This window comes from Chiloscyllium plagiosum, chromosome 30 (genome assembly GCF_004010195.1).
Source record: "Chiloscyllium plagiosum isolate BGI_BamShark_2017 chromosome 30, ASM401019v2, whole genome shotgun sequence".
NCBI lineage: Eukaryota > Metazoa > Chordata > Chondrichthyes > Orectolobiformes > Hemiscylliidae > Chiloscyllium > Chiloscyllium plagiosum.
The window spans coordinates 33,627,579-33,651,742 of record NC_057739.1 but is presented as its reverse complement, the minus strand read 5'-3'; the positions used below and the strand labels follow the sequence as shown (position 1 = coordinate 33,651,742).

The following is a 24,164-nucleotide window of genomic DNA, read 5'->3' as shown; positions in this document are numbered from 1 at the left end:
AATTGAACCCAGGTCTCTGGTGCTGTGAGGCAGCAGTGCTAACCACTGTGTCACCATGCCGCCCATGAACTCTCATAACAATCTTAATCCATGCCGACTCTAGCCCCCTTCCTGACCTCTTTCTCCATTATGCTGGTAACTCATTCTCACTCTTGGCATAAGACTATTGTTTAAATATTTCCTGATTTTGTCTAGCAACAGTTAATTAAGAAAGATTTACAAATACATTCCATATCTTCAGTAGTATCTTTTCAAATTATTGTTCTACTGCCATGTTTATTGTATAAGGTGGTTTTTCTCATATTTTCTAAGGTAAAATGTTTGGAGGATTGTTTATTCAGTGGCTGACTAAAAATAGGTTAAATTGGTTACAATCAAGAGTATTCAGGCATTCCTAATTCTTAAACTATACCTGTGAAATGGAGGGGTCTAACTAACTATGTTTCAGTATTTACTGTGTTTGTATTGTGCAGAATGTGAGAGGTATTCTCTGAAACAAAAAATCTCAGTACATCAATTTAACAGGAAGCATCTCCAAGTGAACAATTGAATATGCTGTATTTTATGTTAACAGGTTCTATTGAGTACAGATTCTGTTGTTTACAAACCAGGAAACAAAATGGATTTAAGAATTAGCGCTCAACCAAATTCACTTGTTGCGCTATCTTCCGTTGACACTGCTATGTATTCAATAAGAAAAGGAAGCAAGCTCTCAATTGAAAAAGTTAAGTCACTTTCACATCTTAAAAAATACTATTTCACACCAAATACTTTGTATATGAACTCTAATTTGTTTTGTGGGGATTGTTTTTGTAAGTTTAATTTGTAAATTTTTTATATAATGCCATGTTGAATATTTTGGTTTGCATTACAAGAAATAAGTAACGTAACTTGCATAGATCATTATTATATATTTATGATTTTAAAAACAGAATTAAATTGATAAATTGACCCATAGAATTTAAATTTGACTACACCACTTTCACTATGCTTGCTTGTTAGAATATCTACTTGCATTGAGCAAATGGCATCAACTACTTGTCATTTCCAGTGAAGGGAATTACAAAAGCATGGCCTGATGCATATCAGCTATTGTAAGCAAGTTGCAAGTTGTTCCCACCTCATATTAACCCCAAATTGGATAATTCTGTGATAAAAACAGAAAATGTCAGGATATAAGCAGGTATGGTCAAAACAGTTGTGAGAGTTTGTGGCCTCTACCCAGAAGTGGAGATAGAGAGGTCAGGTGAAGGAAAGAATTAATATAGGCCAAGCAAAAATGAGAGACTTGTAGAAATTGGATAACAAAGAATCACTTAAGGTTTCCAGTTCAGGGTGAGAGCAGGAAGTGGCACCAATACAGTCATCAACGTACCAGAAAAAAGAAATGAGAAAAGGGGACGAGTAAAACTTGAACAAGAACTGTTACACATTTTCCACAAACAAAGAATGCATAGCTAGGAATGATATAGCTGCCCATACTGGCACCTCTTATAAGGAGGAAGTGATTGAAGTTGATAGAGAATTTGTTCAATGTGAGAACAGATTCAGCCAATCAGAGGAGTGTGGAGAAGAATGGGGACTGTTGGATCTCCATTTTAGAAAGAAGTAGTGATTTCTCACACTGTCCTGTTGAGGCTTGGATTTGGTTTATTCTAGTCACATGTACCAAAGTACAGTGAAAAATTTTGTTTTGCGAGCAGTACAGGTAGATCATAGCAAACACAAACATACAGATGGAAGGGTGCTTAGGCAGAGCAAGGCATATAGGTTACGGCTGCACAGGAGACGCACAAAGCAAGATCAAGAATATTTGAAGAGGTCCATTCAGTAGTCGCTTCTCGGCCTTTTGGCTAAGATCAAGTGTCTGTTCTTATCAGGACGGGTCAAGTTGTGAGTCATCAGAGCTAGTGGAGATCATCGCTGGATCGTGATTGGACGTTGGAGGATCGTTTGGTTGTGCTGACCTGCTATTGGTGGATCTTCATGCTGGCTTCGGCCTAACGCCAATTCAGGGACCAGCCAACCTCAGAACTATGGCCTCAACAGCTGCCCGCAGCCCTGGCCAGGGGGTTCGAAACACAGTCCGGGTGACTGTGAAGAAGGTAGAGGATTGTACACCGGTTGACCGCATCCTGTTTATCAAGAAAGTACTGCTGGGATGCTGTGGGTTTGCTGCAGCGGACGTGTACTGCTGCAGGGGGCCCATGCAGTCATTTGGGCTCTGCTGACGCCTCAGCTAATCATATGGGCATATGGTCAAAAAATGTACAGACCTGTATAAAAATGATAAATTCTGATCTCTGTATGTACATGTTTACATATGTATGGCATGACCAACTGTACAGACCATCAAATTATTTTATGAATAAAGTATACTTTTGAAATAAAAAAAAAAGGACGTGTACTGCCTGCAGGATTTCCCTGGGGCAGGCTACTTTGATGTGACCTTCAGAAGTGTGAAGCAGTGCGAACAGCTCCTGAAGGTCTTCAAGGAGAAGGAAGCTGTTTTCCATCTTGTCGGCAACCCCATTGTGTGTGCTTCCTGCACAGAGGAATCAAGTTGTTACAATCCATATGTACAACCCCTATGTTCCAGCGGCTGATGTCCTGACCTTCCTGGGAAGGTACCTCCAAGTTGAGGGAGAAGCCACCAATGTGGTCGACCTCTTTGGGATCTGGACCAGTAAGCGGCAGGTCAGGGTAACTCTGAGGGTCGATGGCAATGGGAATGTTCTCTACCCACCCCTTGAGCTTCGCAATTGGAGGGAGCAGAGGCTACCTGACATATGCAGGGCAGCCGAAAGTGTGCCGAACCTGCGGGAAGTCGGGACATGTGGCACGGACTGCAAGGTGAACATCTGCAGGAACTGCAAACAGGAGGGTCACCTGACTAAGGACTGTCAGGAAGAAAAGAGCTGCAACCTGTGTGGAGAGGTGGGCCACATGTACAAGACCTGCCCAAGACGGGGGGTGCCCCACTTACGCACAGATGGCTGGAGGTCGCAATGTGAGCCGTGGGCCCCCAAAGACCAGTAAGGTCCACCCAGACAGCAGGAAAATGGAGTCTGGTGGCACCCAGAAAGAAGAACAGGCTGGAGTGAGGAGGCGGCAGCCAGCGGAGAGACACAGCAGCTGATCCTAGCTCTAGCTGGGCAGATGGAAGCAATGGAGGAGGAGGTAATCGAGCAGACAGAGGAGTAGATACCTGTTAGGAAGAGAAAATCCTGCCAGGCCCCCAAAGCCTCCCAGCAAAGAGGGAAAAGACAGCTGCACGAGGGAGGGACGGCCAGCTCTTCGGATGGGGAAGACGGGCGCAAAGAATGTCATCACTACCAGAAGAAGAGAAAGAGCGCCGTAGATAAAGAGGAGGGCATTTCTTCCCAATCAGGAAACAGCGGACCCCTCGAAGTCCACCCTCCACCCAGTGAGAACCAGGGGGTACCCACTGCCCCACAACTACAGACAACTGAGAGCTGCGATCCTCTGACAGTCCCATTGTCAGACACAGAATTGGACGGTGCGGACCCTTGCCTCGGCTCAATGACTCCAGAGTAGGTAAATGACCCCAGTGAGAGCCTGGATAGCTACCTCAGCCCAGCGAGGGTCCAGCAGTTCGTGCTCACCATGGGGATGCAGGCAGCGACCCCAGAGACAGGGACAGTCAAATGGACAACGGTAACCCCATAAACTGGGATTAAAAAAGGTTCATTTGCTATAGTGTAACAGGGCACCCAATCAGTAGGTGGGTTCTGCTGAAGCCACAGCTAAATAATAAGAGACTGGATGGTTAATAAAGGGAACTGTAAATAGGATAACTGTAAATTCGAGTAATTCAATCTGTTGTTTGTAATGTTAAGACATGCAACGTATATATCTATGAACGATATGACAAATTGTACAAGTACCAAAGATTTATTTCTATGAATAAAGTATATTTTGAAAATAAAAAAAAACTCAGTAGTCTAATAACAGCACGTAAGAAGTTGTTCTTGAACCTGATGGTGCGTGTAATTAAGCTTCTGTCTGATAGAAGGATCGGAAGAGAGCATTTCCTGGTTGGGAAGGGTCTTTGATGATGTTGACAGTCTTTCCACGGCAATGCGAAGTGTAAATGGAGTCCTTAGATGGGAGGCTGGCTTCCGTGATGGTCTGGGCTGTGCACACAACTTCAGAGGGATGGCACATCTATGGTGAAGAAGAGATAGGACCAGGAAGCTGGAAACTATTGAAGTGATATAGGGCATCAGAAGAATGGTGGATATAATCAGAAGAGACTGATCGAGGGAAGAAAAATAGAGCTGAGATGGAAAGAAATCAGTTTAATGTGTCAGGGACTGGTTGAAAGAATTGGTGTGGCAAAGCAACCCAGCTTATAGATTTTGGGAGAGAAGTAGAAGCAGCTGCTTGGAATTGGAGAAAGTGAGACTGGAAGTCTTAGAGGGTAAATGTTCAGAACAGATGAGATCAGTGACAGTCCCAGAGGGAATAGCTTGATATTTGGTGGTATTGACCCAGGAAGCAGCAGAATGAGATGTCGAAGAATAGCCATTCTGCCTCTACTAGGTAGAGGTTATTAAAAACAGCAACTTGGAGTTAGATAACACTTTTAGCAGACAATAATATTGCAGCATGGTGCACACAAGCATAATCACAATTAAAGAAACTAAAAGAGGTGAGACGAGAAAGGGTGAACAAAATGTTGGTTAAAATAGGTTTTAAGAAAGAGTTTAATGGAGTTGAAAGGAATGGAGAGGCATAGGCAATGTAACTTTCCTCATCCTTTTCCTCCTCTCCCCCTGCTAGCCCCAAATCTATTGATGGGAAATGGAAGTGGCAGTTAATTGAACAGGTCCTTACCACCTCACCTAATATAAATCTAGGCTTGTAGACAGCCTTCCCACCTGGATGTTAATTGAAGCCCTTTTTTCCAAATTATTCCTTCTTCCTGAGCCAGCAATTCTTTCGCAACAAACCCCATCCCATTCTTGATCCTCAGTCTCTAGTAGGTACATTACCAGCAGAAGCCACTGTTGGTGATGCTGATTGGCAATGGAAAGCTGCCAGCCTTTAATCAGGTGGGTAGGAGTTCAGATTCCTGGAGATGATCTGCTACTTTGCAATTAAGTCTTGATGAACACTTGATTCCAGAGAACCTTCCCCATTGTAGACAATGGTTTCTCACTGGTTCTCCATTCACCAACATTAACTTCCAAGAAAGGATTCATCATCTTGAGCCTAGGCTGAAAGTAATGTGTTGGATAAAAGGAAGTTTAGGGAAAGAAGATTTTAGGGATGGATGGTCAGTCTGAACAGTATTAGAGTAAAATCAACAATCAGATGAAAAACTAGTTTTTTGATTTTTATGCGGTACAGGAAAATTAATATTCACATTAAGTAACTATTGCTGTTCTTTGCATAGGTACTTCTTGATGCTGAAAAGCACGATCTTGGATGTGGAGCTGGAGGAGGGAAAAATAACGCTGATGTTTTCAAGAGAGCCGGGCTGACATTTCTGACTAATGCCAATGCTAAAGCTTTGCCAGTTACCGGTAACAATGCAATAGAATTAAGAAATTATAATTAAAACATGCAACTATATCTACAGTCATCCAAGGGATTGTTGTCCCATGATTCAGAATGTTATATATCTTGGAACTGTTGGATGTGGGAATTTCTGAATGATAATCAGGAATTGAAACCCTGGAAAGTTTTCCCGTTCCCTGGAAAAAAGAAGTTGGTAATGAGGTCCTTCTGCAAACTGACTGAGATTGGCTGGTTCAGCACAGATAAGTGAATTTTTTGAACAGGAATAGGAAAGAACTTGCATTTACAAATTCACAAATTTGACAACGCATCACAACCAAAGAAGCACTTTTGAAATGTAGTCTCTATTGTAATGCAGAGAATCACAGCAGCGGTTTGCACACAAAGCAAATTTGAACAATCAGAGAAAGGTTTTTTTTTGGTGTTGATTAAGGAAAAAACATCAGTTTGGACAAAAAGAGCTTCTCTTTTCATATGGGACCTTTTACGTCCTTCTGAGAAATTTCAAAATAGGATCAGAAGTATGCCATTTGGCCTGTCAAGCCCACATTGAGAAAACAGACAAGGATTTCAGGACTGAAAGGTACCACCTCCAACAATGTAGCATTCTGTCTGTATAAAAGCAAAGTGTTAGCCAAGATTATTAGTTCCCTGGAATGGAAGCATGAACCTATAGTTACCACTGAGCCAAATCTGAACACATGGCCAGAATTTCCACCCCGCTACTAAAAATATTGGGGTGAAACTTGCCCCATCCTGGACAGCTATTTTACACATATAAGAGAGTTAATTTGCTGGAACTGTGTCTCCCTAAACCATCTGTTAAGGAAACCCTGTCACTATCAGCTATCACTGGTCCAATAGTGCCATCATGAGTGATGGCCACTATTAGTACTGTATTCAGTCATAGAACAAAGCACTGAGAGCTGATGAAAAGTAAATCTGCTGGACACTCTCCAAAACAAGGACGGAGATAGGGAAAGATTGATAAATGTGCTCATACATTCGCATAGCAAAGACTGACTGTTACAGATTAATAATCCCTAGGGGGTGGAAATGAGGTAAGTGAGAAACAGGGTGCAAAAATCAAGGGAAATGGAATACATGAAGAGAAAATGAGGTCTGCAGATGCTGGAGATCAGAGATGGAAATGTGTTGCTGGAGAAGCGCAGCAGGTCAGGCAGCATCTAGGGAACAGGAGAATCGACGTTTCGGGCATTAGCCCTTCTTCAGGAATGAGGAAAGTTTGTCCAGCAGGCTAAGATAAAAGGTAGGGAGGTGGGACTTGGGGGAGGGGCGTCGGAAATGTGATAGGTGGAAAGAGGTCAAGGTGAGGGTGATAGGTCAGACTGGGGTGGGGGCGGGGAGGTCGGGAAGAAGATTGCAGGTTAGGGAGGCGGTGCTGAATTTGATGGATTTGACTGAGACAGGCTGGGGGGAGGGGAAATGAGGGAACTGGTGAAATCCGAGTTCATCCCTTGTGGTTGGAGGGTTCCTAGCCGGAAGATGAGGCGTTCTTCCTCCAACCGTCGTTTATGGGCGAGTCAGACTTTGTGGGAAGCACCTGAACAGAGATGAGAAGCCATTATGGATATACACTCCCCTTTCCTGCCCAAGACCAAAGAAGGCTAATCTCCTTGCTTCCAACAACACCAGTTCATGTTGCTGAAGTCATCCTCCTGGCTGAAAAGCTTGGTTGAGGTAGGATGTTGCCTCTACTTGGCACTAGAGGGGGTGCAGAGGAGATTCACTAGGTTGATTCCGGAGTTGACAGGTTTGGCTTATGAGGAAGATTAAGCAGACTGGAACGATTCTCATTGGAATGTAGAAGAATGAGAGGGGATTTTATGGAAACATATAAAGTTATGAAGGGAATAGTTAAGTTCGAAGCAGGAAGGTTGTTTCCACTGCAGGATGCAACTTGAATTAGAGGGCATAGCCGAAAAAAAAGGGGAAGCAGATTTAGGACTGAGTTTAGGAGGAACTTCTTTATCCAAAGGGTTGTGAATCTGTGGAATTCCATGCCCAGGAAAGTAATTGAGACTATCTTGTTGAATGATTTTATGGCAAAGATAGATAGATTTTTGAACAGTAAAGGAATTAAGTATTAGGGTGTGTGGGCAGTTAAGTGGAGCTGAGTCCACGTAAAGATCAACTATGATTTTATTGATTAGTGGAGCAGGCTCAAGGGGCCAGATGGCTTTCTCCTGCTCCTATTTCTTATGTTCTTATAAAAACCGAAAGAACTTTGGATGTTGTAAATCAGAAATAAAAGCAGAAATTGCTAGAAAAGCTCAGCAGGTCTTGCATCATCTGTGGAGAGAAATCTGAGTTAACATTTTGGGTCTAGTGACCCTTCCTCTTATGTTCTTTGAAGTGACCATTAACTGGTTTCAATTGGGGTGACAGCAAAACAAGTTGCCCTCAGGATTTCTATTGTCTGGATAATCATGATGAGGTCAGGTCTGGCAGCGAAGGTAGGTGGCAGAGTCACCTGCAGAGTTTTATGGCCACCCTTACCTGCCATCCTGCCTGTGGGGAATATAAATTCTCTTCCATGAATTACTATTAAAGATAGCAATGTAAGTTCAGAATGCTAAATCTTTCAAACATAACTCATTATTTATTACATTACTTCCTGCATATAGTGAAATAATTTACTCAGATGCAAAAATAAAGTATGAATCATATAAATGTTTCATAACTAAGGCTCTGTTCTTATTTTAACAGATACAAAATGTGATGTAATTTTGAGGCCAAAACGAGATTTGAAAGCGAAGGCTGAAATACGGAAGAAAAGTAAGGTCATTTTAAAATTGAATAATTTTTTTTGTATTTTAAGTTATCACTAAATATTGTCCCTTTTCATTGGTAAATGTTACACTGGAGTTTAAATTTCCTCTTGGTGGCGTTGTCCCATATTAGGTGAAATATTATATGTGCCTTGGCATCCATCCTGTATCTCACCCACTTGCATGAGCCTAGAGGTAAATGTGGCATTTTCCTCAAAAACCCAATGGAGAGTGAGAAAACAAAAACTTAGGTCATGCAACTCGGAAACTTCAGCACAATTTCCCCCTGCTTGCACCTTCGCTTCTCGCTGCTTCCCCATCTGCTGTTTGCACTTGAGTATAACCGGGTCTGGGTATACGGAAGACTTCCCTTCTGCACTCCCTCTGCCTCAGCTCATGATGTGGAAGTTACCAGCAGAAGATAAGTGCCATGATGCCCACTCTAGTGGAGGGAGAGGATTTGTAATATCCTCTTCCTCTCTCCCCTCCAACCACTGTTTCACCCATTCACTTACCTGATGAAGATCCCTAAGCCCTTCAGCAGTCCAGTTGTTTTGCTGCCATTGTGGCCTAAGCTGAGATGGTTAACTGAGCAACTGAGCAAAGTATTGACCCTGAGAACCTTTTGGTCTGTATTTCAACACCTTATTGGTGGGTGTCTTTACCTTAGCGCCTTCATTCAATTTAACCTGGAACCGTTATTATAGAATATAAATAAATTTTGAGAATAATGATAATAATGATCAGTGTAGATTAAAGTTAAAGACTGTATGAAGAGGATTGACAGTTATTATGCCCCAAGAGATTTTACTTGCCCTACCTCTTTCCTTCAAGTGGCCAAAATTAAAACCATCACATTGTTTTCAGATGTTTGGAAGACCATCTCAGCTTATCAGAGCAGTTGCCTGCAATAATTTATTGTACATAGCTGATTTTTTAATTACATTATTTTGAAAATGGCTGCGTGCATCTCAAGAGAAACAATTGGTTTCAAGCTTATTTATTTTGTTTATTGCCAGTAGCCAGATTTACGAATCTTCTTGATCAGAAATGTTGTATGGATGGATTGAAAGACTATCCTCTCAGACACTCATGCACCGAACGAGCACGTAGAATCAAGCTACCTGATCCATGCAGAACAATATTTTTAGAATGCTGCAATTATGCACAAACATTACGTTCAAAGTCTGACAGTGACCTGACATTGGGACGAATGGGTAAGTCTTGAAATAATAGGAGATTAATTTTCCTGCATATCTTATCCAATTGGGAAACACAGCTCTTAGGAACGGAATTAATCCCTGGGACAGCCTGGCAGATGGGTGGACCATAAAATCAGGTACAATGGCAGGAGTGCCTTGCTCATTTCCTACCAGCCTCGAAAGGTTTTTGATACATTGCAGACTAACTGAGCTTCCTCCTGATCAGGCACAATATGTCCAGCGGAGAAACTCACTTCAAGGTAGTTCCTCCCCAATGTAAATGTATTCCTCCACACTATTTGCCAATGTTTACATTCCTGGCCCTGTCAAAACCCCAGACCTTTCTGCATGTCTAACAATATGGTTACTCTTGACCTGCATGTAGTTACAGCATTGGCCTCAGCTGACAAACTGTTGATATATGAGAAATTATTCCCATAAAACAGAAAGTCACTATTAACTGTCACCTGTCACCTTGACGATAATGATCCAAAAATTTGATGTATCATTGTTTGCTATGTGAGTAACTTGGTTGTATCACTGGATATACTGCCACAGCATATTGGATTCCCAGTTTCCTTATCCCCGTCATTGCTAAAAAGAGGAGCTGAGAATTTGGGGTGCTTCCACAGCTGACTGGATAAGGACAATAAATAGCATTTCTTACATACTTAAAATTAAATATCCAAGTTCTTCTTGCGGTGAAAAAGATGGATACTAAGGGTTGAAGTTTCTGAAATCTGTGAAATCCCAGTCCTAGAACTGAAATTAAGTGATGGGCCTGAAGAGTGTCATTTTGCCAGCATTATTGAAGTAACAGGTTTAGCTGGCACTACTCTCAAACTGAGGATAATCTCCAGTCAGAGGACTGAGGGTTTCTCCAAAGAGTGGAGTCCTCAAAGATCAGTGTCTGTCTGTATCCCAACCATGAGTCTGTAAGTCTATGGGGTGAATTTGCATTTGCAGATTTGTATTTGCAGATACATTCTATTTTGTTCAAAAAGCACACAATTTATAGGCAGTCAGTCCATATGACATTTTATCAATTCCTACTTAGGAAATAGAACCAGTCTGACTCAAGGTTGGGATACAGTCAGTGTGTGAAATGTGACTTGAAAAAAGTCCTGGGATTTACATATAAATGAATTGAAATCTGCAACCCCATTCTAAGTGATTAAAAACTTAACAGCAACCTAGGTTTTTTCAATACATTGCATCAGTTGTATTCTATGATTCTGCCCTACTAGTTAACTAAGAAAGGAGCAGTGCTCTGAAAGCTTGTATTTCTAAATAAATCTCTTTGACTATAACCTGGTGTTGTGTGATTTTTAACTTTGATCTTTAAGAGGCTCCATCCTCTCTATCATTACCTTCTTGTTCTTAATATATTTGTAGAATCTCTTTGGATTATCCTTAACCGTACATGCCAAGGCTCTCATATTTCGTCTTTACCTTCCTGATTTCTCTCTTAAGAATGCTCCTGCACTCTTTATATTGATTTAGAAATTCAATTGAACCAAGTTGTCTATGTCTAAAATAAGATTTTCTTTCATTCTTGACCAAAACCTCAATATCTATCCATTATTCCTTAATCTTACCAGCTTTACCCTTCACTCTAACAAGAACAAAATGCTTCTGAACTCTCATCATCACACTCTTGAATGTCTCCCACTTGTAAGATGACCTTTTAACTGCAAACAGTCTACTCCAAGTAACTTTTCAAAGTTCTTGTCTCATACCATTAATATCTGCTTTATTCCAATTAATGACTTCAACTTTTATGGAAGGATTATCCTTTTCCATAACCATTTTGAAACTAATAGAATTATGATTACTAGACCCAAAGTGTTCCCCCACTTTCACTTCAGTCATCTGCCCTGCCTTATTGCCCAAAAAAAGGTCTAGACCTGCTCCTTCTCTAATACGAGCATCCATATATTGATAAAGAAAATGTTCTTGAATGCTTTTGCTTTTGTTAGGCAGCGTTCGACAAGATTTAATACAATCATTGTTATACGGAACTCTCCCGTCAGGGGGAAGGACAGGAGATTCTGTAGCTGTGAGCTTAAAATTAGGATAGTTTGATGCTTTCCTGGTGCTAGGATTAAGGACATCTCTAAACATTTCAAGCATATTGTTAAAGGTGAGATTGTGAAGCCAGAAATTATTGTACATATTGGTAGGGATGAAATTTTTAGAGAAAAGAATAAAGCAGTACAGAGTGAATTTAAGAGATTAGGTTGAAGATTAAGAAATAGAACCTTAAAAGTAATAATTTCTGGTTTACTCCCAATGTCAATCTCAAACAAGAAAAGGAACAAAAGGTTAATATAATAAATCAATGGTTTAAGAGCTGGTGTATTGATCAGGAATTCAGATTTTTGGACAATTGGAATGTCTATTGGGATAGAAAAGACCTGTTCAAAAAGGATGGGTCTAACCTAAACTGGAAAGGGACTAATATCTTAGCAGGGAGATTTGCTCATTCCATTAAAGGAGACTTTACACTGATAGAGAGGGGGAGTGGAAGAATTCTAAGTAGCAGTATAAACAGAAGGATTGATGGAGATTTCTCTGAATGTGAGGAGAGCATGTCAATTAGAAGAGAAATACAAGAGAGAGACAGAATATGTAGTAACTCTAAATTCTAAATTGGATTCTGCAGTCTACATTTGCTACAATAATTTGTTTCATCTCAATGCAAGGGGTCTTACAGGTAAGGCTGATGAACTCAGGACCTATTTACAAACATGGAATTGTGACATCATAGTGTTACGACAGAGGGTAAACCCTTCTGCTAATTTAAACCAGACACAGAGAAAAGCTCACCTCTCCTCATAATCTGTAAAAGTATGCGTAACAAAGAACTACCAAATCCCACTATTTAAGGAAAAAATTAACAATTTATTCTTTAACTTCAAGAAAAAAGAGCATTAAATAACATCTATCTACACTGTAAACCTCCTTTGTCTGAGCAATTTATCTACCTCCCACTCTACAACAATATACTGATCTGATAAAACGCCCCGATTAGGTTTTACAAAAAAAAATTCAAATTTCAAAAAAAGTCAGCTGTGTCAATTCTCCTCTCTATCTTCCTCTGTAGAGTTTTCTGGGTCTTTTCTTTAGTCTTCTGCTGCACAGATTTCATATGAACAGGTACCTTTCAGAGAGTGATTCTATGGGCAGTCTGGCTAACTGTTCAAAATATCCAAATTTTATACCCCAAATAATCGGATTATCTCATTAGTTTGATGTCAAAACAATAAAATTCAAGTTTGATTGGATTTTAAATCTTGGGGCATAATTTAAACTGATTGGCCAAATTCAAATTTGTTGTGTATCATAGCAACTCAGCGCAGCTATTTGTTTCTCAGCCAAATGTTAGTTTTTAAAAAATTTTCAGCACATTTCTGTGCTTGTTAAGTCCTTGCCAGCTTTTTCTCTCTCTTAAAGGTACAGTACACCTACAACTTCATTACAATAGCTATTATAGGAACTTGACTGACAGATGGACAAGACTGACAGCTTAGTGTTCTGGTTTTAGATGTAGTAGGAAAGATAGAAAAGGAGGCAAGAAAGGAGGGTGGGTGATGTTTTTGATTAAGAAATACATTACTGCTGTAACTAGGGAAGATATTTCTGAAAAATCGTCCTGTGAAAATATGTGGGTAGAAATTACAAATAAAAAAGGAAAGATCACTTTGATGGGATTGTACTATAGACCCCTCCAATAATAAGAGGGAAAATGAGAAACAAATATGTAGGGAGATCTCAACTATATGTAGGCATAACAAGGTTGTAATAATGGGGTTTTAGTTTTCCCTTGTGTTAAAGGGTTGCATGGTGATTTTTAGAATGTATCTATTTGAATCTGAGTTCTGCCATTGTGCACCAATTCCAAAATGAAAGTTGTTGCTGTTTTTCATGTCTTTTTTTATTTTTGTTTAACTCCAAAACTAGAATTGAACAATGAATTTGAAATGGAGCCTCCAAGGATCCGTAGTTATTTTCCGGAAAGCTGGTTATGGGAAGTCCATGAAATTCCAGAGAGGTATTTTCTGCAGTACTTTTCTGAAGATGTTTCTATGCAATTTGTAATTGGATTCTGCAGTCTACATTTGCTACAATAATTGTTTAATCTCATGTACATTAACCAAATTGGTATTCACAGCAACTATGGAAAATCCTATTCCTAATGTTAGGTCATCTGCACTTCTGAGTGACAAAGTTTACAAAATGTTTATAATTGCTGCTAGGAGTGAGCACCGGCCTTTTATTTTATAAATAACCAGGCATAAAATTTAGATGGCATAGTTCTATATTTGGGTGTAAAACATGGATTATGCCTCAAATCTGATATGCAGTGCAAGCTTAATACATGTCAGAAGTGCACCATCTATTATATTGAAATGGGCAACTATGTAACTATCCATTGTCCAGTCTTGTAACAGGTGATAGATGACTGTTTAAGGCCCCCTCTGCAATTGGTTGCCCCAAAATAGGCAACATGAGCTGATTTAACCAAGTCTATATGCATCATAACCAGTATTCCTTAAAGGAATCAATGCAAGCTGCCACCGAAGAAGTAACATGTTAAAATATCCTTAGCTAAATGTGGAGTTTGGTGGAGCGACAGTGATATATATTAATTACATCAGTATTGGTCTTCTTATTCCTTTGATTGCACTTCTAACTTAATATATATTCAATTAGTCCCTCTCCTTGGCTTTTTTCCTAAACCACAAGGGTTATCTACTTATTAAAAAGTCTCCATTATGATCTCTCCACACCTTTCAGGTTGTACCTTTTTGTCTTAATCATAAATACCATGTCTGGCTTAACTACCTATTCCTTAAGACTTGGTTTTCTTCTGCAATAGTGGACATTATTTGGTCTCTGGCCATGATTGTAACTAGGAGAAAGTAAGGACTGCAGATGCTGGAGATCAGGGTTGAAGAGTGTGGTGCTGGAAAAGCACAGCTGGTCAGGCAGCATCCAAGAAGCAGGAGAGTCAACATTTCGTGCATAAGCTCTTCATCCTGATTGAGACCTTATGCTCAAAACGTTGACTGTCCTGCTCCTTGAATGCTGCCTGACCAGCTGTGCTTTTCCAACGTCACACATGATTGTAATTAAACTACTTCACTTAATCCAATAATACTGTTTGTTCAGTGTTACATAGCATTTTCTTAGTGATGCATGCTGCCCATTTGATTCAGTGCTCATTGAATTGAATTGAATTGAATTTATTGTCACATGTACCAAGGCACAGTGAAAAGCTTTGTATTGCGAGCAATACAGGCAGATCACAGAGTTAAGTAGCATAGATAGTAAATAATAGGTAAACAGCAGTAAAAACAAAAACACAGGTACAGGCGAATGTTAAGAGTTTGTGAGTGCATTCAGTATTCTAACAACAGGAGTGTAGAAACTGTTATGAAACCAGCTGGTGCGAGTGTTCAGGCTTCTGTACCTCCTCCCCGATGGTAGAGGTCGTAGAAAAACATTGCCAAGGTGGGATGATTTTTAAAAATGTTGGCTGCCTTTCCTTGACAGAGGGCCTGGTGGATGGATTCTATAGATGGGAGGTTGGCCTTTGTGATTGTCCGGGTTGAGTTCATCACTCTCTGTAACCGTCTCCAATCTTGAATGGTACAGTTGCCATACCAGGTAGTGATACATCCAGAAAGAATACTCTCGATGACACACCTATTAAAGTTGGCAAGGGTATTCGCCATCATGCCAAATTTCCTCAGCTGCCTGAGGCAGAAGAGACGTTGTTGAGCCTTTGTAACCAGTGCTGAAGAAGGGCTTATGCCCAAAACGTCGATTCTCCTGCTCTTTGGATGCTGTCTGGCCTGCTGCACTTTTCCAGCAACACATTTTTCAGCTTTGTAACCAGTGCATCCACATGAAGAGTCCAAGAAAGCTTGTTGTGGATAACCTCAGTACATTTCAAACTTCTTGTGGTGTTTTCTCTGTGAATGAGCTGATGATTCTTTGAGCATTTTGATTGACTACCGTTTTCATATCTTGGCTCCATTCTTTTATATCTTGTTTGTGTAAATGCTACGTAAAAAAAACATCATTACAGTTATAACTTTATTTCTTAAATTCATGCGTGGAATGTGGTGTCACTGGCTGGGCCATCATTTATAGTCTATCTTTAGTTGCCTTTGAGAAAAATGGTGGTAAGCTACTCTCTTGAACGGTTTAGGTGTTTTTGGTGAAGATATACCTACAATGCCATTTAGGGAGTGAGTTCAACAGTTTTGACCGAGCAGCACTGAAGGAACAGTGATTAAATTTCCGAGTCTAGGTGGTGAGTTGCTTGGAGGGGAACTTGAAAGTAATGATATTCCCACATATCTGCTGCCCTTGTCCTTATGATGTTCTTTGCATAAGTTCCTCCTTTCAGGTTAAGAAATCTAGGGAACAGAATTTTAAGTTTTACTTATTTCTTCTCTGCTTCTCTACAAAATCTGCTCCTCTTATCAGTGATATCTAATCTCCATTTTTCTTTCTGGTCACCGCATTATAAGAAGGGTGTGGAAGCTTTGGAAAGGGTGCAGAGGAGATTTACTAGGATTTTGCCTGGTATGGAAGGAATGTCTTACGAAGAAAGGCTGAGGGCCTTGAGGCTGTTCTCGTTAGAGAGAAGAAGGTTGAGGGGTGACTTAATAGAGACGTACAAGATAATCAGAGGGTTAGATAGGGTGGACAGGGAGAGCTTTTTTCCAAGTATGGGGATGGCAAACATGAGGGGACACAACTTTAAAGTGAGGGCAGATAGGTATAAGACAGATGTCAGGGGCAGTTTCTTTACTCAGAGAGTAGTAAGGGTATGGAATGCTTTGCCTGCAACAGTAGTAGATTCGCCAAGTTTAAGTGCATTTAAGTCATCATTGGACAGGCATATGGACGTACATGGAATAGTGTAGGTGGGATGGACTTCAGATTAGTATGACAGGGTGGCGCAACATTGAGGGCCGAAGGGCCTGTACTGTGCTGTAATGTTCTATGTTCTATGTTCTTCGTTCCTTTTTCCTTGCACATTTTCTGCTTCATTTTACTTTTTTGTTACAATACCTTAACGTTGTAGTTTGTCAGATGTCTTTTTAATTTTTACTGGGTTCTTTTCAAATTATCTTGTCACTGTTCCTGTGTCATGCCAATTATTGAGAATTGTAGAGAGAGAAATGTGAGAAAAAAGAGCATTTTTGCCTGTGAAGCCGTATAATATCGGTATGTTTCTGTCACAGTATACTTGAAGCAAAATATTGAGTTCACTGAAGACATAGCTCAGGCTTTTTTTGGTGTACATTGACCTCAGAATAAATGCCAGGGCTGAAGCTAAATTTGCCTAGTCTCATTTTCTGTTTATAGTGGACAGAGAAAATAATGTGCAGCAGGGAAAACTCCAAACTTGTAATGCAAAATTTAAAAAAAAGAATTGCCTTTCTCAAAGCAGGTATCAGCAGAAAGTATAAGTATCTTAAGTGGCTTATTTCAATGCCTGTTAAAATAGCAGCTCCTCTAAAGTTTGAGAGACATACTTAATTTGACCTGTAGTTCAATTATGCATTTACTATAAATGTTTGTCAGTTTATAAACTAACCCATGTTCCACTAAGTACAAAATTGCAGAAGATTATATGATATACAAGTAAGGCCAAATACAGTAACCAAAGTCTTCTGTTCAATCTTTAGAATCACTGAAATTTATTTCAAAATTCAATAATGGCAAATTATATAGCACCCTTAATGTAGCAAAATATCAATAAGAATATTTGATACTGAGCAACAGATGGAGTTATCGGAGCAATGACAAAAGCCTGGTCAGAGATAAGTTGAGCAAATGAAACAACTGTAAGAAATGAAGATCCACTCACGGGAATGATGTGAAATAATTAACTTGTGTAAGTTAAGGATTAAACCAAAATACGTTTAGGGTGCTTTCTCACAGCAATAGTATTTTTGTTTCATTTTTGTTGGCCATTCTCTGCTGAGATGTAAAAAAGTTGAATTGCTGGTTTCTTATGGCTGGTTCACATCAGTTACGACTCCTGCGGAGCAGCAGTATACATACTTTCATCTAGTGAGTACAATGTAGCTGTTTGGAAAAGATCAACTTGGGTGTATCTGTATACTGATGGTAAAGTTCAAGTGCAGACAAAGTAGACACCAGATTCAAACACAAATTGTAAAATGCAGATTGTTTGTACTTCAGAGTGTACTTTTCCTCTTTATTCTTTTACCAAAATTATCCCAGTAATTACTAAGAAGTTTGATTAAGTAAAAACTAAGTAAATATTTGAATGTTAAAACTCATCAACATACACAATTTAAAAAATGTCAAATATTGCATTCATTCCATGACATTTTGCAATTTGTTTTGGTGTTGTGCTCTTCATTTTGGCTTGTGCACAAATAAAAGTTTCTGCTCTGAAATTGACAAACAAAATAAAAACTTCAAAATTCCAGAATTGTGTACAGAACTAGATTTTAGGTCCTGATATGGTTTCCAAATGTGAGTATTATTAATTTGGTAAATGAAAGTAAAATAGTGAATTTGCAATTTAAATTTTACATGTGACCCATTTTGATTTGAGTTTTGTATATTCATTATGCCTAGTTCAGATTCTCAGCATCTATCAAAAGTTTTGCCTGATTCACTGACAACTTGGGAAATCCAAGGAGTGGGAATTTCAGGGACTGGTAAGCAAAGACCTGGAACACAGTTTTAGAACTTGATGATTCTAAGCAGCAGATTCAATCCTTCTTAATTTTCATATTTTATGCAGGAGTATGTGTTGCTGATCCAATAGAAGTGACAGTTTATCAGGATGTGATTCTAAAAGCAAAATTACCTTATTCCGTTGTGAGAGGTGAACAAGTGCAATTAAGAGCTTCTGTGTACAGTTATCAGAGTGACAAAACAAAGGTATATCTTTAAAAATTGCTTATTAGAAACATGCATTAAAATCCATATTTGGCAACTGTCTGATACCACTTTGGGCAAGGCCGATTCATTGCTACATTTTCATTATTTGAATGTTAGAGCATATTAAGAAACCCCATGCAAATATTAAAGTTCATTCAACAAGAAATAGATTTAATAGATAAGTTACATTTAGTTTAAAGAAATTTTACCAACCTCTGTAGTAGGATCACCTTCAGATGGAAACCATAAGGCCAGAAGTTGAAAGAATGAACTTAGTAACAAAGTGACAATTTCACTGAGTAGCAGATTTTCCAACTCATCTAACCCTCTGATCCACAGTGCTTTGATAGGTATCTGACAACTCGATGTCCCGTTTGTTGACAATACCAATCTAATTGCTTCTTGAAACCCATAAGATTCCTTGTCCCACCACTCATGGAGCCACTGCATTTATGAACTGGACTCACCACATAAATGCAGTGGCTACAAGAGCAGGTCAGAATTTTGGAAGACTGTAACTCACCTCCTGACTCCCCAAAGTCTGTCCACCATCTCCAAAGCACAATTCAGGAGTGTGATGGAATACTCCCCATTTGCCTGGATGACTGCAGCCCTAAAGATGCCCAAGAAGCTTTACACCATCCAGGACAAAACACCCCGCTTGAATGGCATGACATCCTCAAGCATCCACTCCCTCCACTACTGAGGCTCCGTAATCCTACAGTGGAAGTTGAATCATCAGCCTTTCACCTTGTTGAATTGTACTGGCTGAGCTAAACTAACAGTATTTAAGTGTATTTTCTGAAAGGAAACACAGCATTTTTTGATGGGGAGGTGGCAAGTTTTCTCTCCTTGAAGAGACCAATTAGAGCTTTCCTTTCTTTCACTTTTTTTTGTTGTATCATCAAAACTAAATGTACTGTATAAGAATTCGCTGCTCAGCCCTAATAGCTAATTATGCATTGTTTTGTTCAAAGGTTTGTGTACAGCTGAGTACAGATGAGGGAACATGTTTGTTTAAAGGTTCTCAAACAAGCATTGAAGGTAGACAACAATCTGTTTGCCAAAGAAAAACCTTGGAAGGTTTCTCAGCGCTTCCATTTACATTCACTATACTTCCTTTGAAGATAGGTGTTCACAACATAAATTTCACACTTAAAACTCAACTTTCAGCAAATGAAATTACTGTCCACAAATTGCATGTAGTGGTAAGTTCCAGTTTTTTTCAGTTTATTAGTTCTGTGTCTATAAACAGAGAATTGTAAGCTTTAAAAAATAACCTTGAAACAGATCAAAAGTATAATATGAAATTTTTAGATCAATCCAGTTTGATGATATGAAATCACAAAATAGAAACAAATATAGTTAATTTTGACCCATCACATTTCAAGTGATTCACTTGATGTTTTATTTAATTTATCCAAGTTATTGAATTATACAGATCTTCAAAGTGAAAATTCAGTTTGTGTTGGTTTAGCTGCTGGGACAACAATGGTGCAATCCAATTTGCCTAACCTTAGGTTAGGGGTTCTGATCAGTATCCAGTAACCGCTACTGGAATCATGCATCCCTGAAGATGAAAGCTTGGTTGTTCTCATTGTCTGGCTTAACATCTTAAGTCAACTTGAATTTACATAGTATCGAAAAATGTTTCAAGACCTTTAAGGTTGTTAAAAAATGGAACAAATGGGAAAAAGAACACTTTTTTAAAGATAATATTTTTAAAAGAATATTCTTATGTAAAACATAATCACGAAGGGCCTGTTCTGTGCTGTATCGTTCTATGTTCTATATTTACATATATCAAAATACATCCTTATTTTGAAGATGAGGAGAGATGTAGCAATGTGGAAGAATAAGTTTCAGCATGTTCCATACTGTTGGACATTGGTCATTTCAGGCACAGGACATCACTGCAAGAATTCTTCCGGGTAATGTCCTAGGCCCAGGCATCTTCAGCTGCTTCACTAATGTCTTTTCCTCCATCATAAGGTCAGAAGTAGAGATGTTCACTGATGATGACACAATGCTCAGCACCATTCTTGATTCCTCAGATACAGAACCAGTCCATGTCTAACTGCAACAAAACCTGAATGACATTTCCAACAAAATCAGAAAAACTGCCCAGATGAAGTTATGCCAGTTATCCCTGAGCCACCAGAACTTTATGTTGCCTCTTTCCAACTCACATGACTTTTCCATGCCTCCCAAAAGTCACACAGCAAAACCTATTGGGTTTATCTGGGCCACAAAGGCATGTCCTGAATGGATAGGCACTCTATACTTGACCAAAAGCCCATTGCTCTTTCCTCTGTGGAGGAGCAGAGGGATCTTGGGATTCATGTCCAGGCAGCACCCTGCTAAATCTCTGCACCATCTCTAAAGCTTCCACATCCTTCCTGTAATGAGGCGACCAGAACTGAACACAATATCCTAATTTTGGTTTAATTAGGACTTTACAGAGCTGCAGCATAACCTCACAGCTCTTAAACGCAGTCCCCCTGTGAATGAAAGCCAGCACACCATACGCCTTTTTAAACAACGCTATCAACATAGGTGGCAACTTTGAGGGATTTATGAACATGGATCTCAAGATCCCTCTATTCCTCCAAACTACCAAGAATCCTGCCTTTTACCCTGTATTCTGCATCTAAATTCGACCTTCCAAAATGAATCACTTTACACTTTTCCAGGTTGAACTCCATCTGCTACTTAACCCAGCTCTGCATCTTGTCAATATCCCGTTGCAATCTACAACAGCCCTCCACACTATCTACCACTTCACCAACCTTCGTGTCATCAGCAAACTTACTAATCGCCCCCCCCTTTCCACTTCCTCATCCAAATCAGTTATAAAAATCACAAAGAGCAGAGGTCCCAGAACAGATCCCTGCAGAACCCCACTGGTCAGTGAGCTCCAGGCTGAATACTGTCTATCTACTATCACCTTCTGTCTTCTATTGGCCAGCCAATTCAATATCCAGTCAGCCAAATTTCCCTGTATCCCATGCCTCCTTACTTTCTGAATGAGCCTACCATGGGGAACCTTATCGAACACCTAACTAAAATCCATGTACACTACATCCACTGCTCTACCTTCAATGTATTTTGTCACATCCTCAAAGAATTCAATAAGGCTTGTGAGGCATGACCTGCCTTTCAAAAAGCCATGCTGACTATCTCTAATCACGCTATGCTTTTCTAAGTAATCATAAACCCTGTCTCTCAGAATCCTCTCCAATAATTTGCCCACCACAGACGTAAGAGTGACTGGTAATTCCCATGTTTATCCATGTTCCCTTTCTTAAACAGGGGAATAACATTTGGAACCATTCAATCATCTGGCACGACTCCAGGGGACAGCGAGGATGCAAAGATCATTGCCAAAGGCGCAGCAATCTCTTTCCTTGCTCTCTGTAGTAACCTTGGGCATATCCCATCTGGCCCAGGGGACTTATCTATCCTTATATTTTTCAAAATTTTCAGCACATCCTCCTTCTTAACATCAACATTTTCGAACATATCAGCCTATTTCACACTGTCCTCCCTCTCAGTAGTGAATACTAAAGCAAAGTATTCATTAAGGACCTCCCTACCTCCTCCAACTCCAGGCACATGTTCCTTCCACAATTCCTGATTGTCCCTACCCTCATTGTGGTCATCCTCTTACTCCTCACATAACTGGAGAATGCCAAAGGGTTTTCCTTAATCTTACCCACTAAATCTTTATTCATGCCCCCTTCTAGCTCTCCTAAGTCCATTCTTCAGTTCCTTCCTGGCCACCTTGTAACCCTCTAGAGCCCTGTCTGATCCTTGCCTCCACAGCCTTCCTTCTTCCTGTTGACTAGAAGTTCTACATCCCTTGTCACCCAAGGTTTCTTCACCCTACCGTCCCTTCCTTGCCTTAGTGGGACAAACCTATCCAGCACTGTCAGCAGGTGCTCCCTAAACAATCTCCCCATTTCTGTCATGCACTTTCCTGAGAACGTTTATTTCCAATTTAGGTGCCCCAATTCCTGCCTAATAGCATTGTAATTTCCCCTCCCCCAATTAAATACTTTCCCATACTGTCTGCTCCTATCCCTCTCCATGACTATGGAGGGAGTTGTGATCATAATCCGAGACATCCCTGACTCTGGGATTGGGGAGTCTCGTTTGCGACCACAGAATCTCTGTACCTCTCACTATTGAATCACCTATCACTATTGCTGTCCTATTCTCCCCTCTTCCCTTCTGAACCACAGAGCCAGGCTCAGTGCCAGTGACCTGGCGATATATTTATTGTTGAGGGGGACAGCCACATGGGGTCCCTGCACTGTCTGCCTATTCTCTTTCCCAGTCCTGACAGTCACCCAGCTACCTTTATCCTGCAACTTACGTGGGACTATTGAATAATATAACTTTATAAATGTTAACCTGGGATTTACAAAGGTAAAGTAAAATTTGCAAAGTTTATGACTTCAGTGTCAGAACAGATTTATGTCTGCTTGCATTTTTCCAGTTACCTCCCAGTGTCTAATCTTGCTTAGTCTGCAGACCTTTCTTAACTTCACATTCCTGTGTATTGTCACAGGAGATTAACTTCAGTATTTAAAGTATAATAATTTTTAAACAACCTGTTCAGACATGTCATGACACACCTCTTGAATCCTGATCTCCTGGGCACTACCATAGTGCCACAAGACACTGACTTAAATTATTTCAAAATTAATAAATTATTAATTTTTGTAATCTGTGCTCATTAATCCTTCAGCTGGGATTCCTTCATGTATGAAAATTTTGCACAGCAGTTGTTAGGATCCATCATAACAATCAAAACATGGTTTTACAATAGAATAAAATTACAGAAATAGCTGCTGAAATCTCAGCTTCAATTAGAGTTCATTGTGTTATCTGAATACCTCACTTGAGACACTAACTATCACTCATTCTGTTATGCATCGTTTCTATAAATACTAGTCATTTCTGTCTACTTTTTGATTTTGTAAACAGTAATCTTTGCATTTTCATTTTTTTTTATTGTTAACTTCTGTCTTGTTTGCAGCCAGAAGGAATTAAGAAAGAAAAAAATTTCCCTTACGTATTGGATCCAGCCAATGTCTTGGGTATGTTTTATACCAAGTTTCCAACAAAATATTTAATTGAGGATTTTGTTTCAAAAACTGTTCTAACTAAAGTTTTTGTTTTGATATTTACTTTTAGGGAGAATTGTGAGAAGAATTGAAATTCAATTGAAAGCACCATTAAATATTCTCCCAAATGTCAAACCAAAGAATGTGTTGACTGTGCAAGGTAGAATTACTGCTGTTTCATTAATTGTGAATTTGTCCTCTTAAAGATCTTGGCTGTTAAATATTGGTATATGAGCCACAGTGGGCTTTAGTAAAACTCAAGATGTAAAAGCAAGGGTAGATACTGTAGACTGCCATTCGATACAATCATAGCTGATCCTGATCTTAACTCCATCCTACCCTCTCCCCATTTCGCTTGATTTGTTGTGATACCAAAATCTTTCTATCCCAGTCTTAAATGTATTCAAGGAGAAAGTGAGGACTGCAGAAGCTGGAGATCAAAGCTGAAAATGTGCTGCTGGAAAAGCGCAGCAGGTCAGGCAGCATCCAAGGAGCAGGAGAATCGATGTTTCGGGCATGAGCCCTTTTTCAGAAGAAGAAGGGCT

The 24,164-nt window shown here is 39.7% G+C and overlaps 1 protein-coding gene across 3 annotated transcripts in view; it reads left to right on the top strand.

Annotated features, from left to right (window-relative positions):
• The window catches only part of c5 (complement component 5), a 128,656-nt gene that overhangs the window by 40,442 nt on the left and 64,050 nt on the right, over positions 1–24,164 (top strand). For all 3 annotated transcript variants that reach the window (XM_043720297.1, XM_043720298.1, XM_043720299.1), the window contains 10 exons: positions 575–724; positions 5,423–5,552; positions 8,278–8,346; positions 9,359–9,556; positions 13,505–13,595; positions 18,179–18,261; positions 18,348–18,487; positions 19,465–19,695; positions 23,532–23,592; positions 23,690–23,779. In XM_043720297.1, the coding sequence (XP_043576232.1) occupies positions 575–724; positions 5,423–5,552; positions 8,278–8,346; positions 9,359–9,556; positions 13,505–13,595; positions 18,179–18,261; positions 18,348–18,487; positions 19,465–19,695; positions 23,532–23,592; positions 23,690–23,779 (1,243 nt within the window). The remainder of the gene's footprint in view (positions 1–574; positions 725–5,422; positions 5,553–8,277; positions 8,347–9,358; positions 9,557–13,504; positions 13,596–18,178; positions 18,262–18,347; positions 18,488–19,464; positions 19,696–23,531; positions 23,593–23,689; positions 23,780–24,164) is intronic.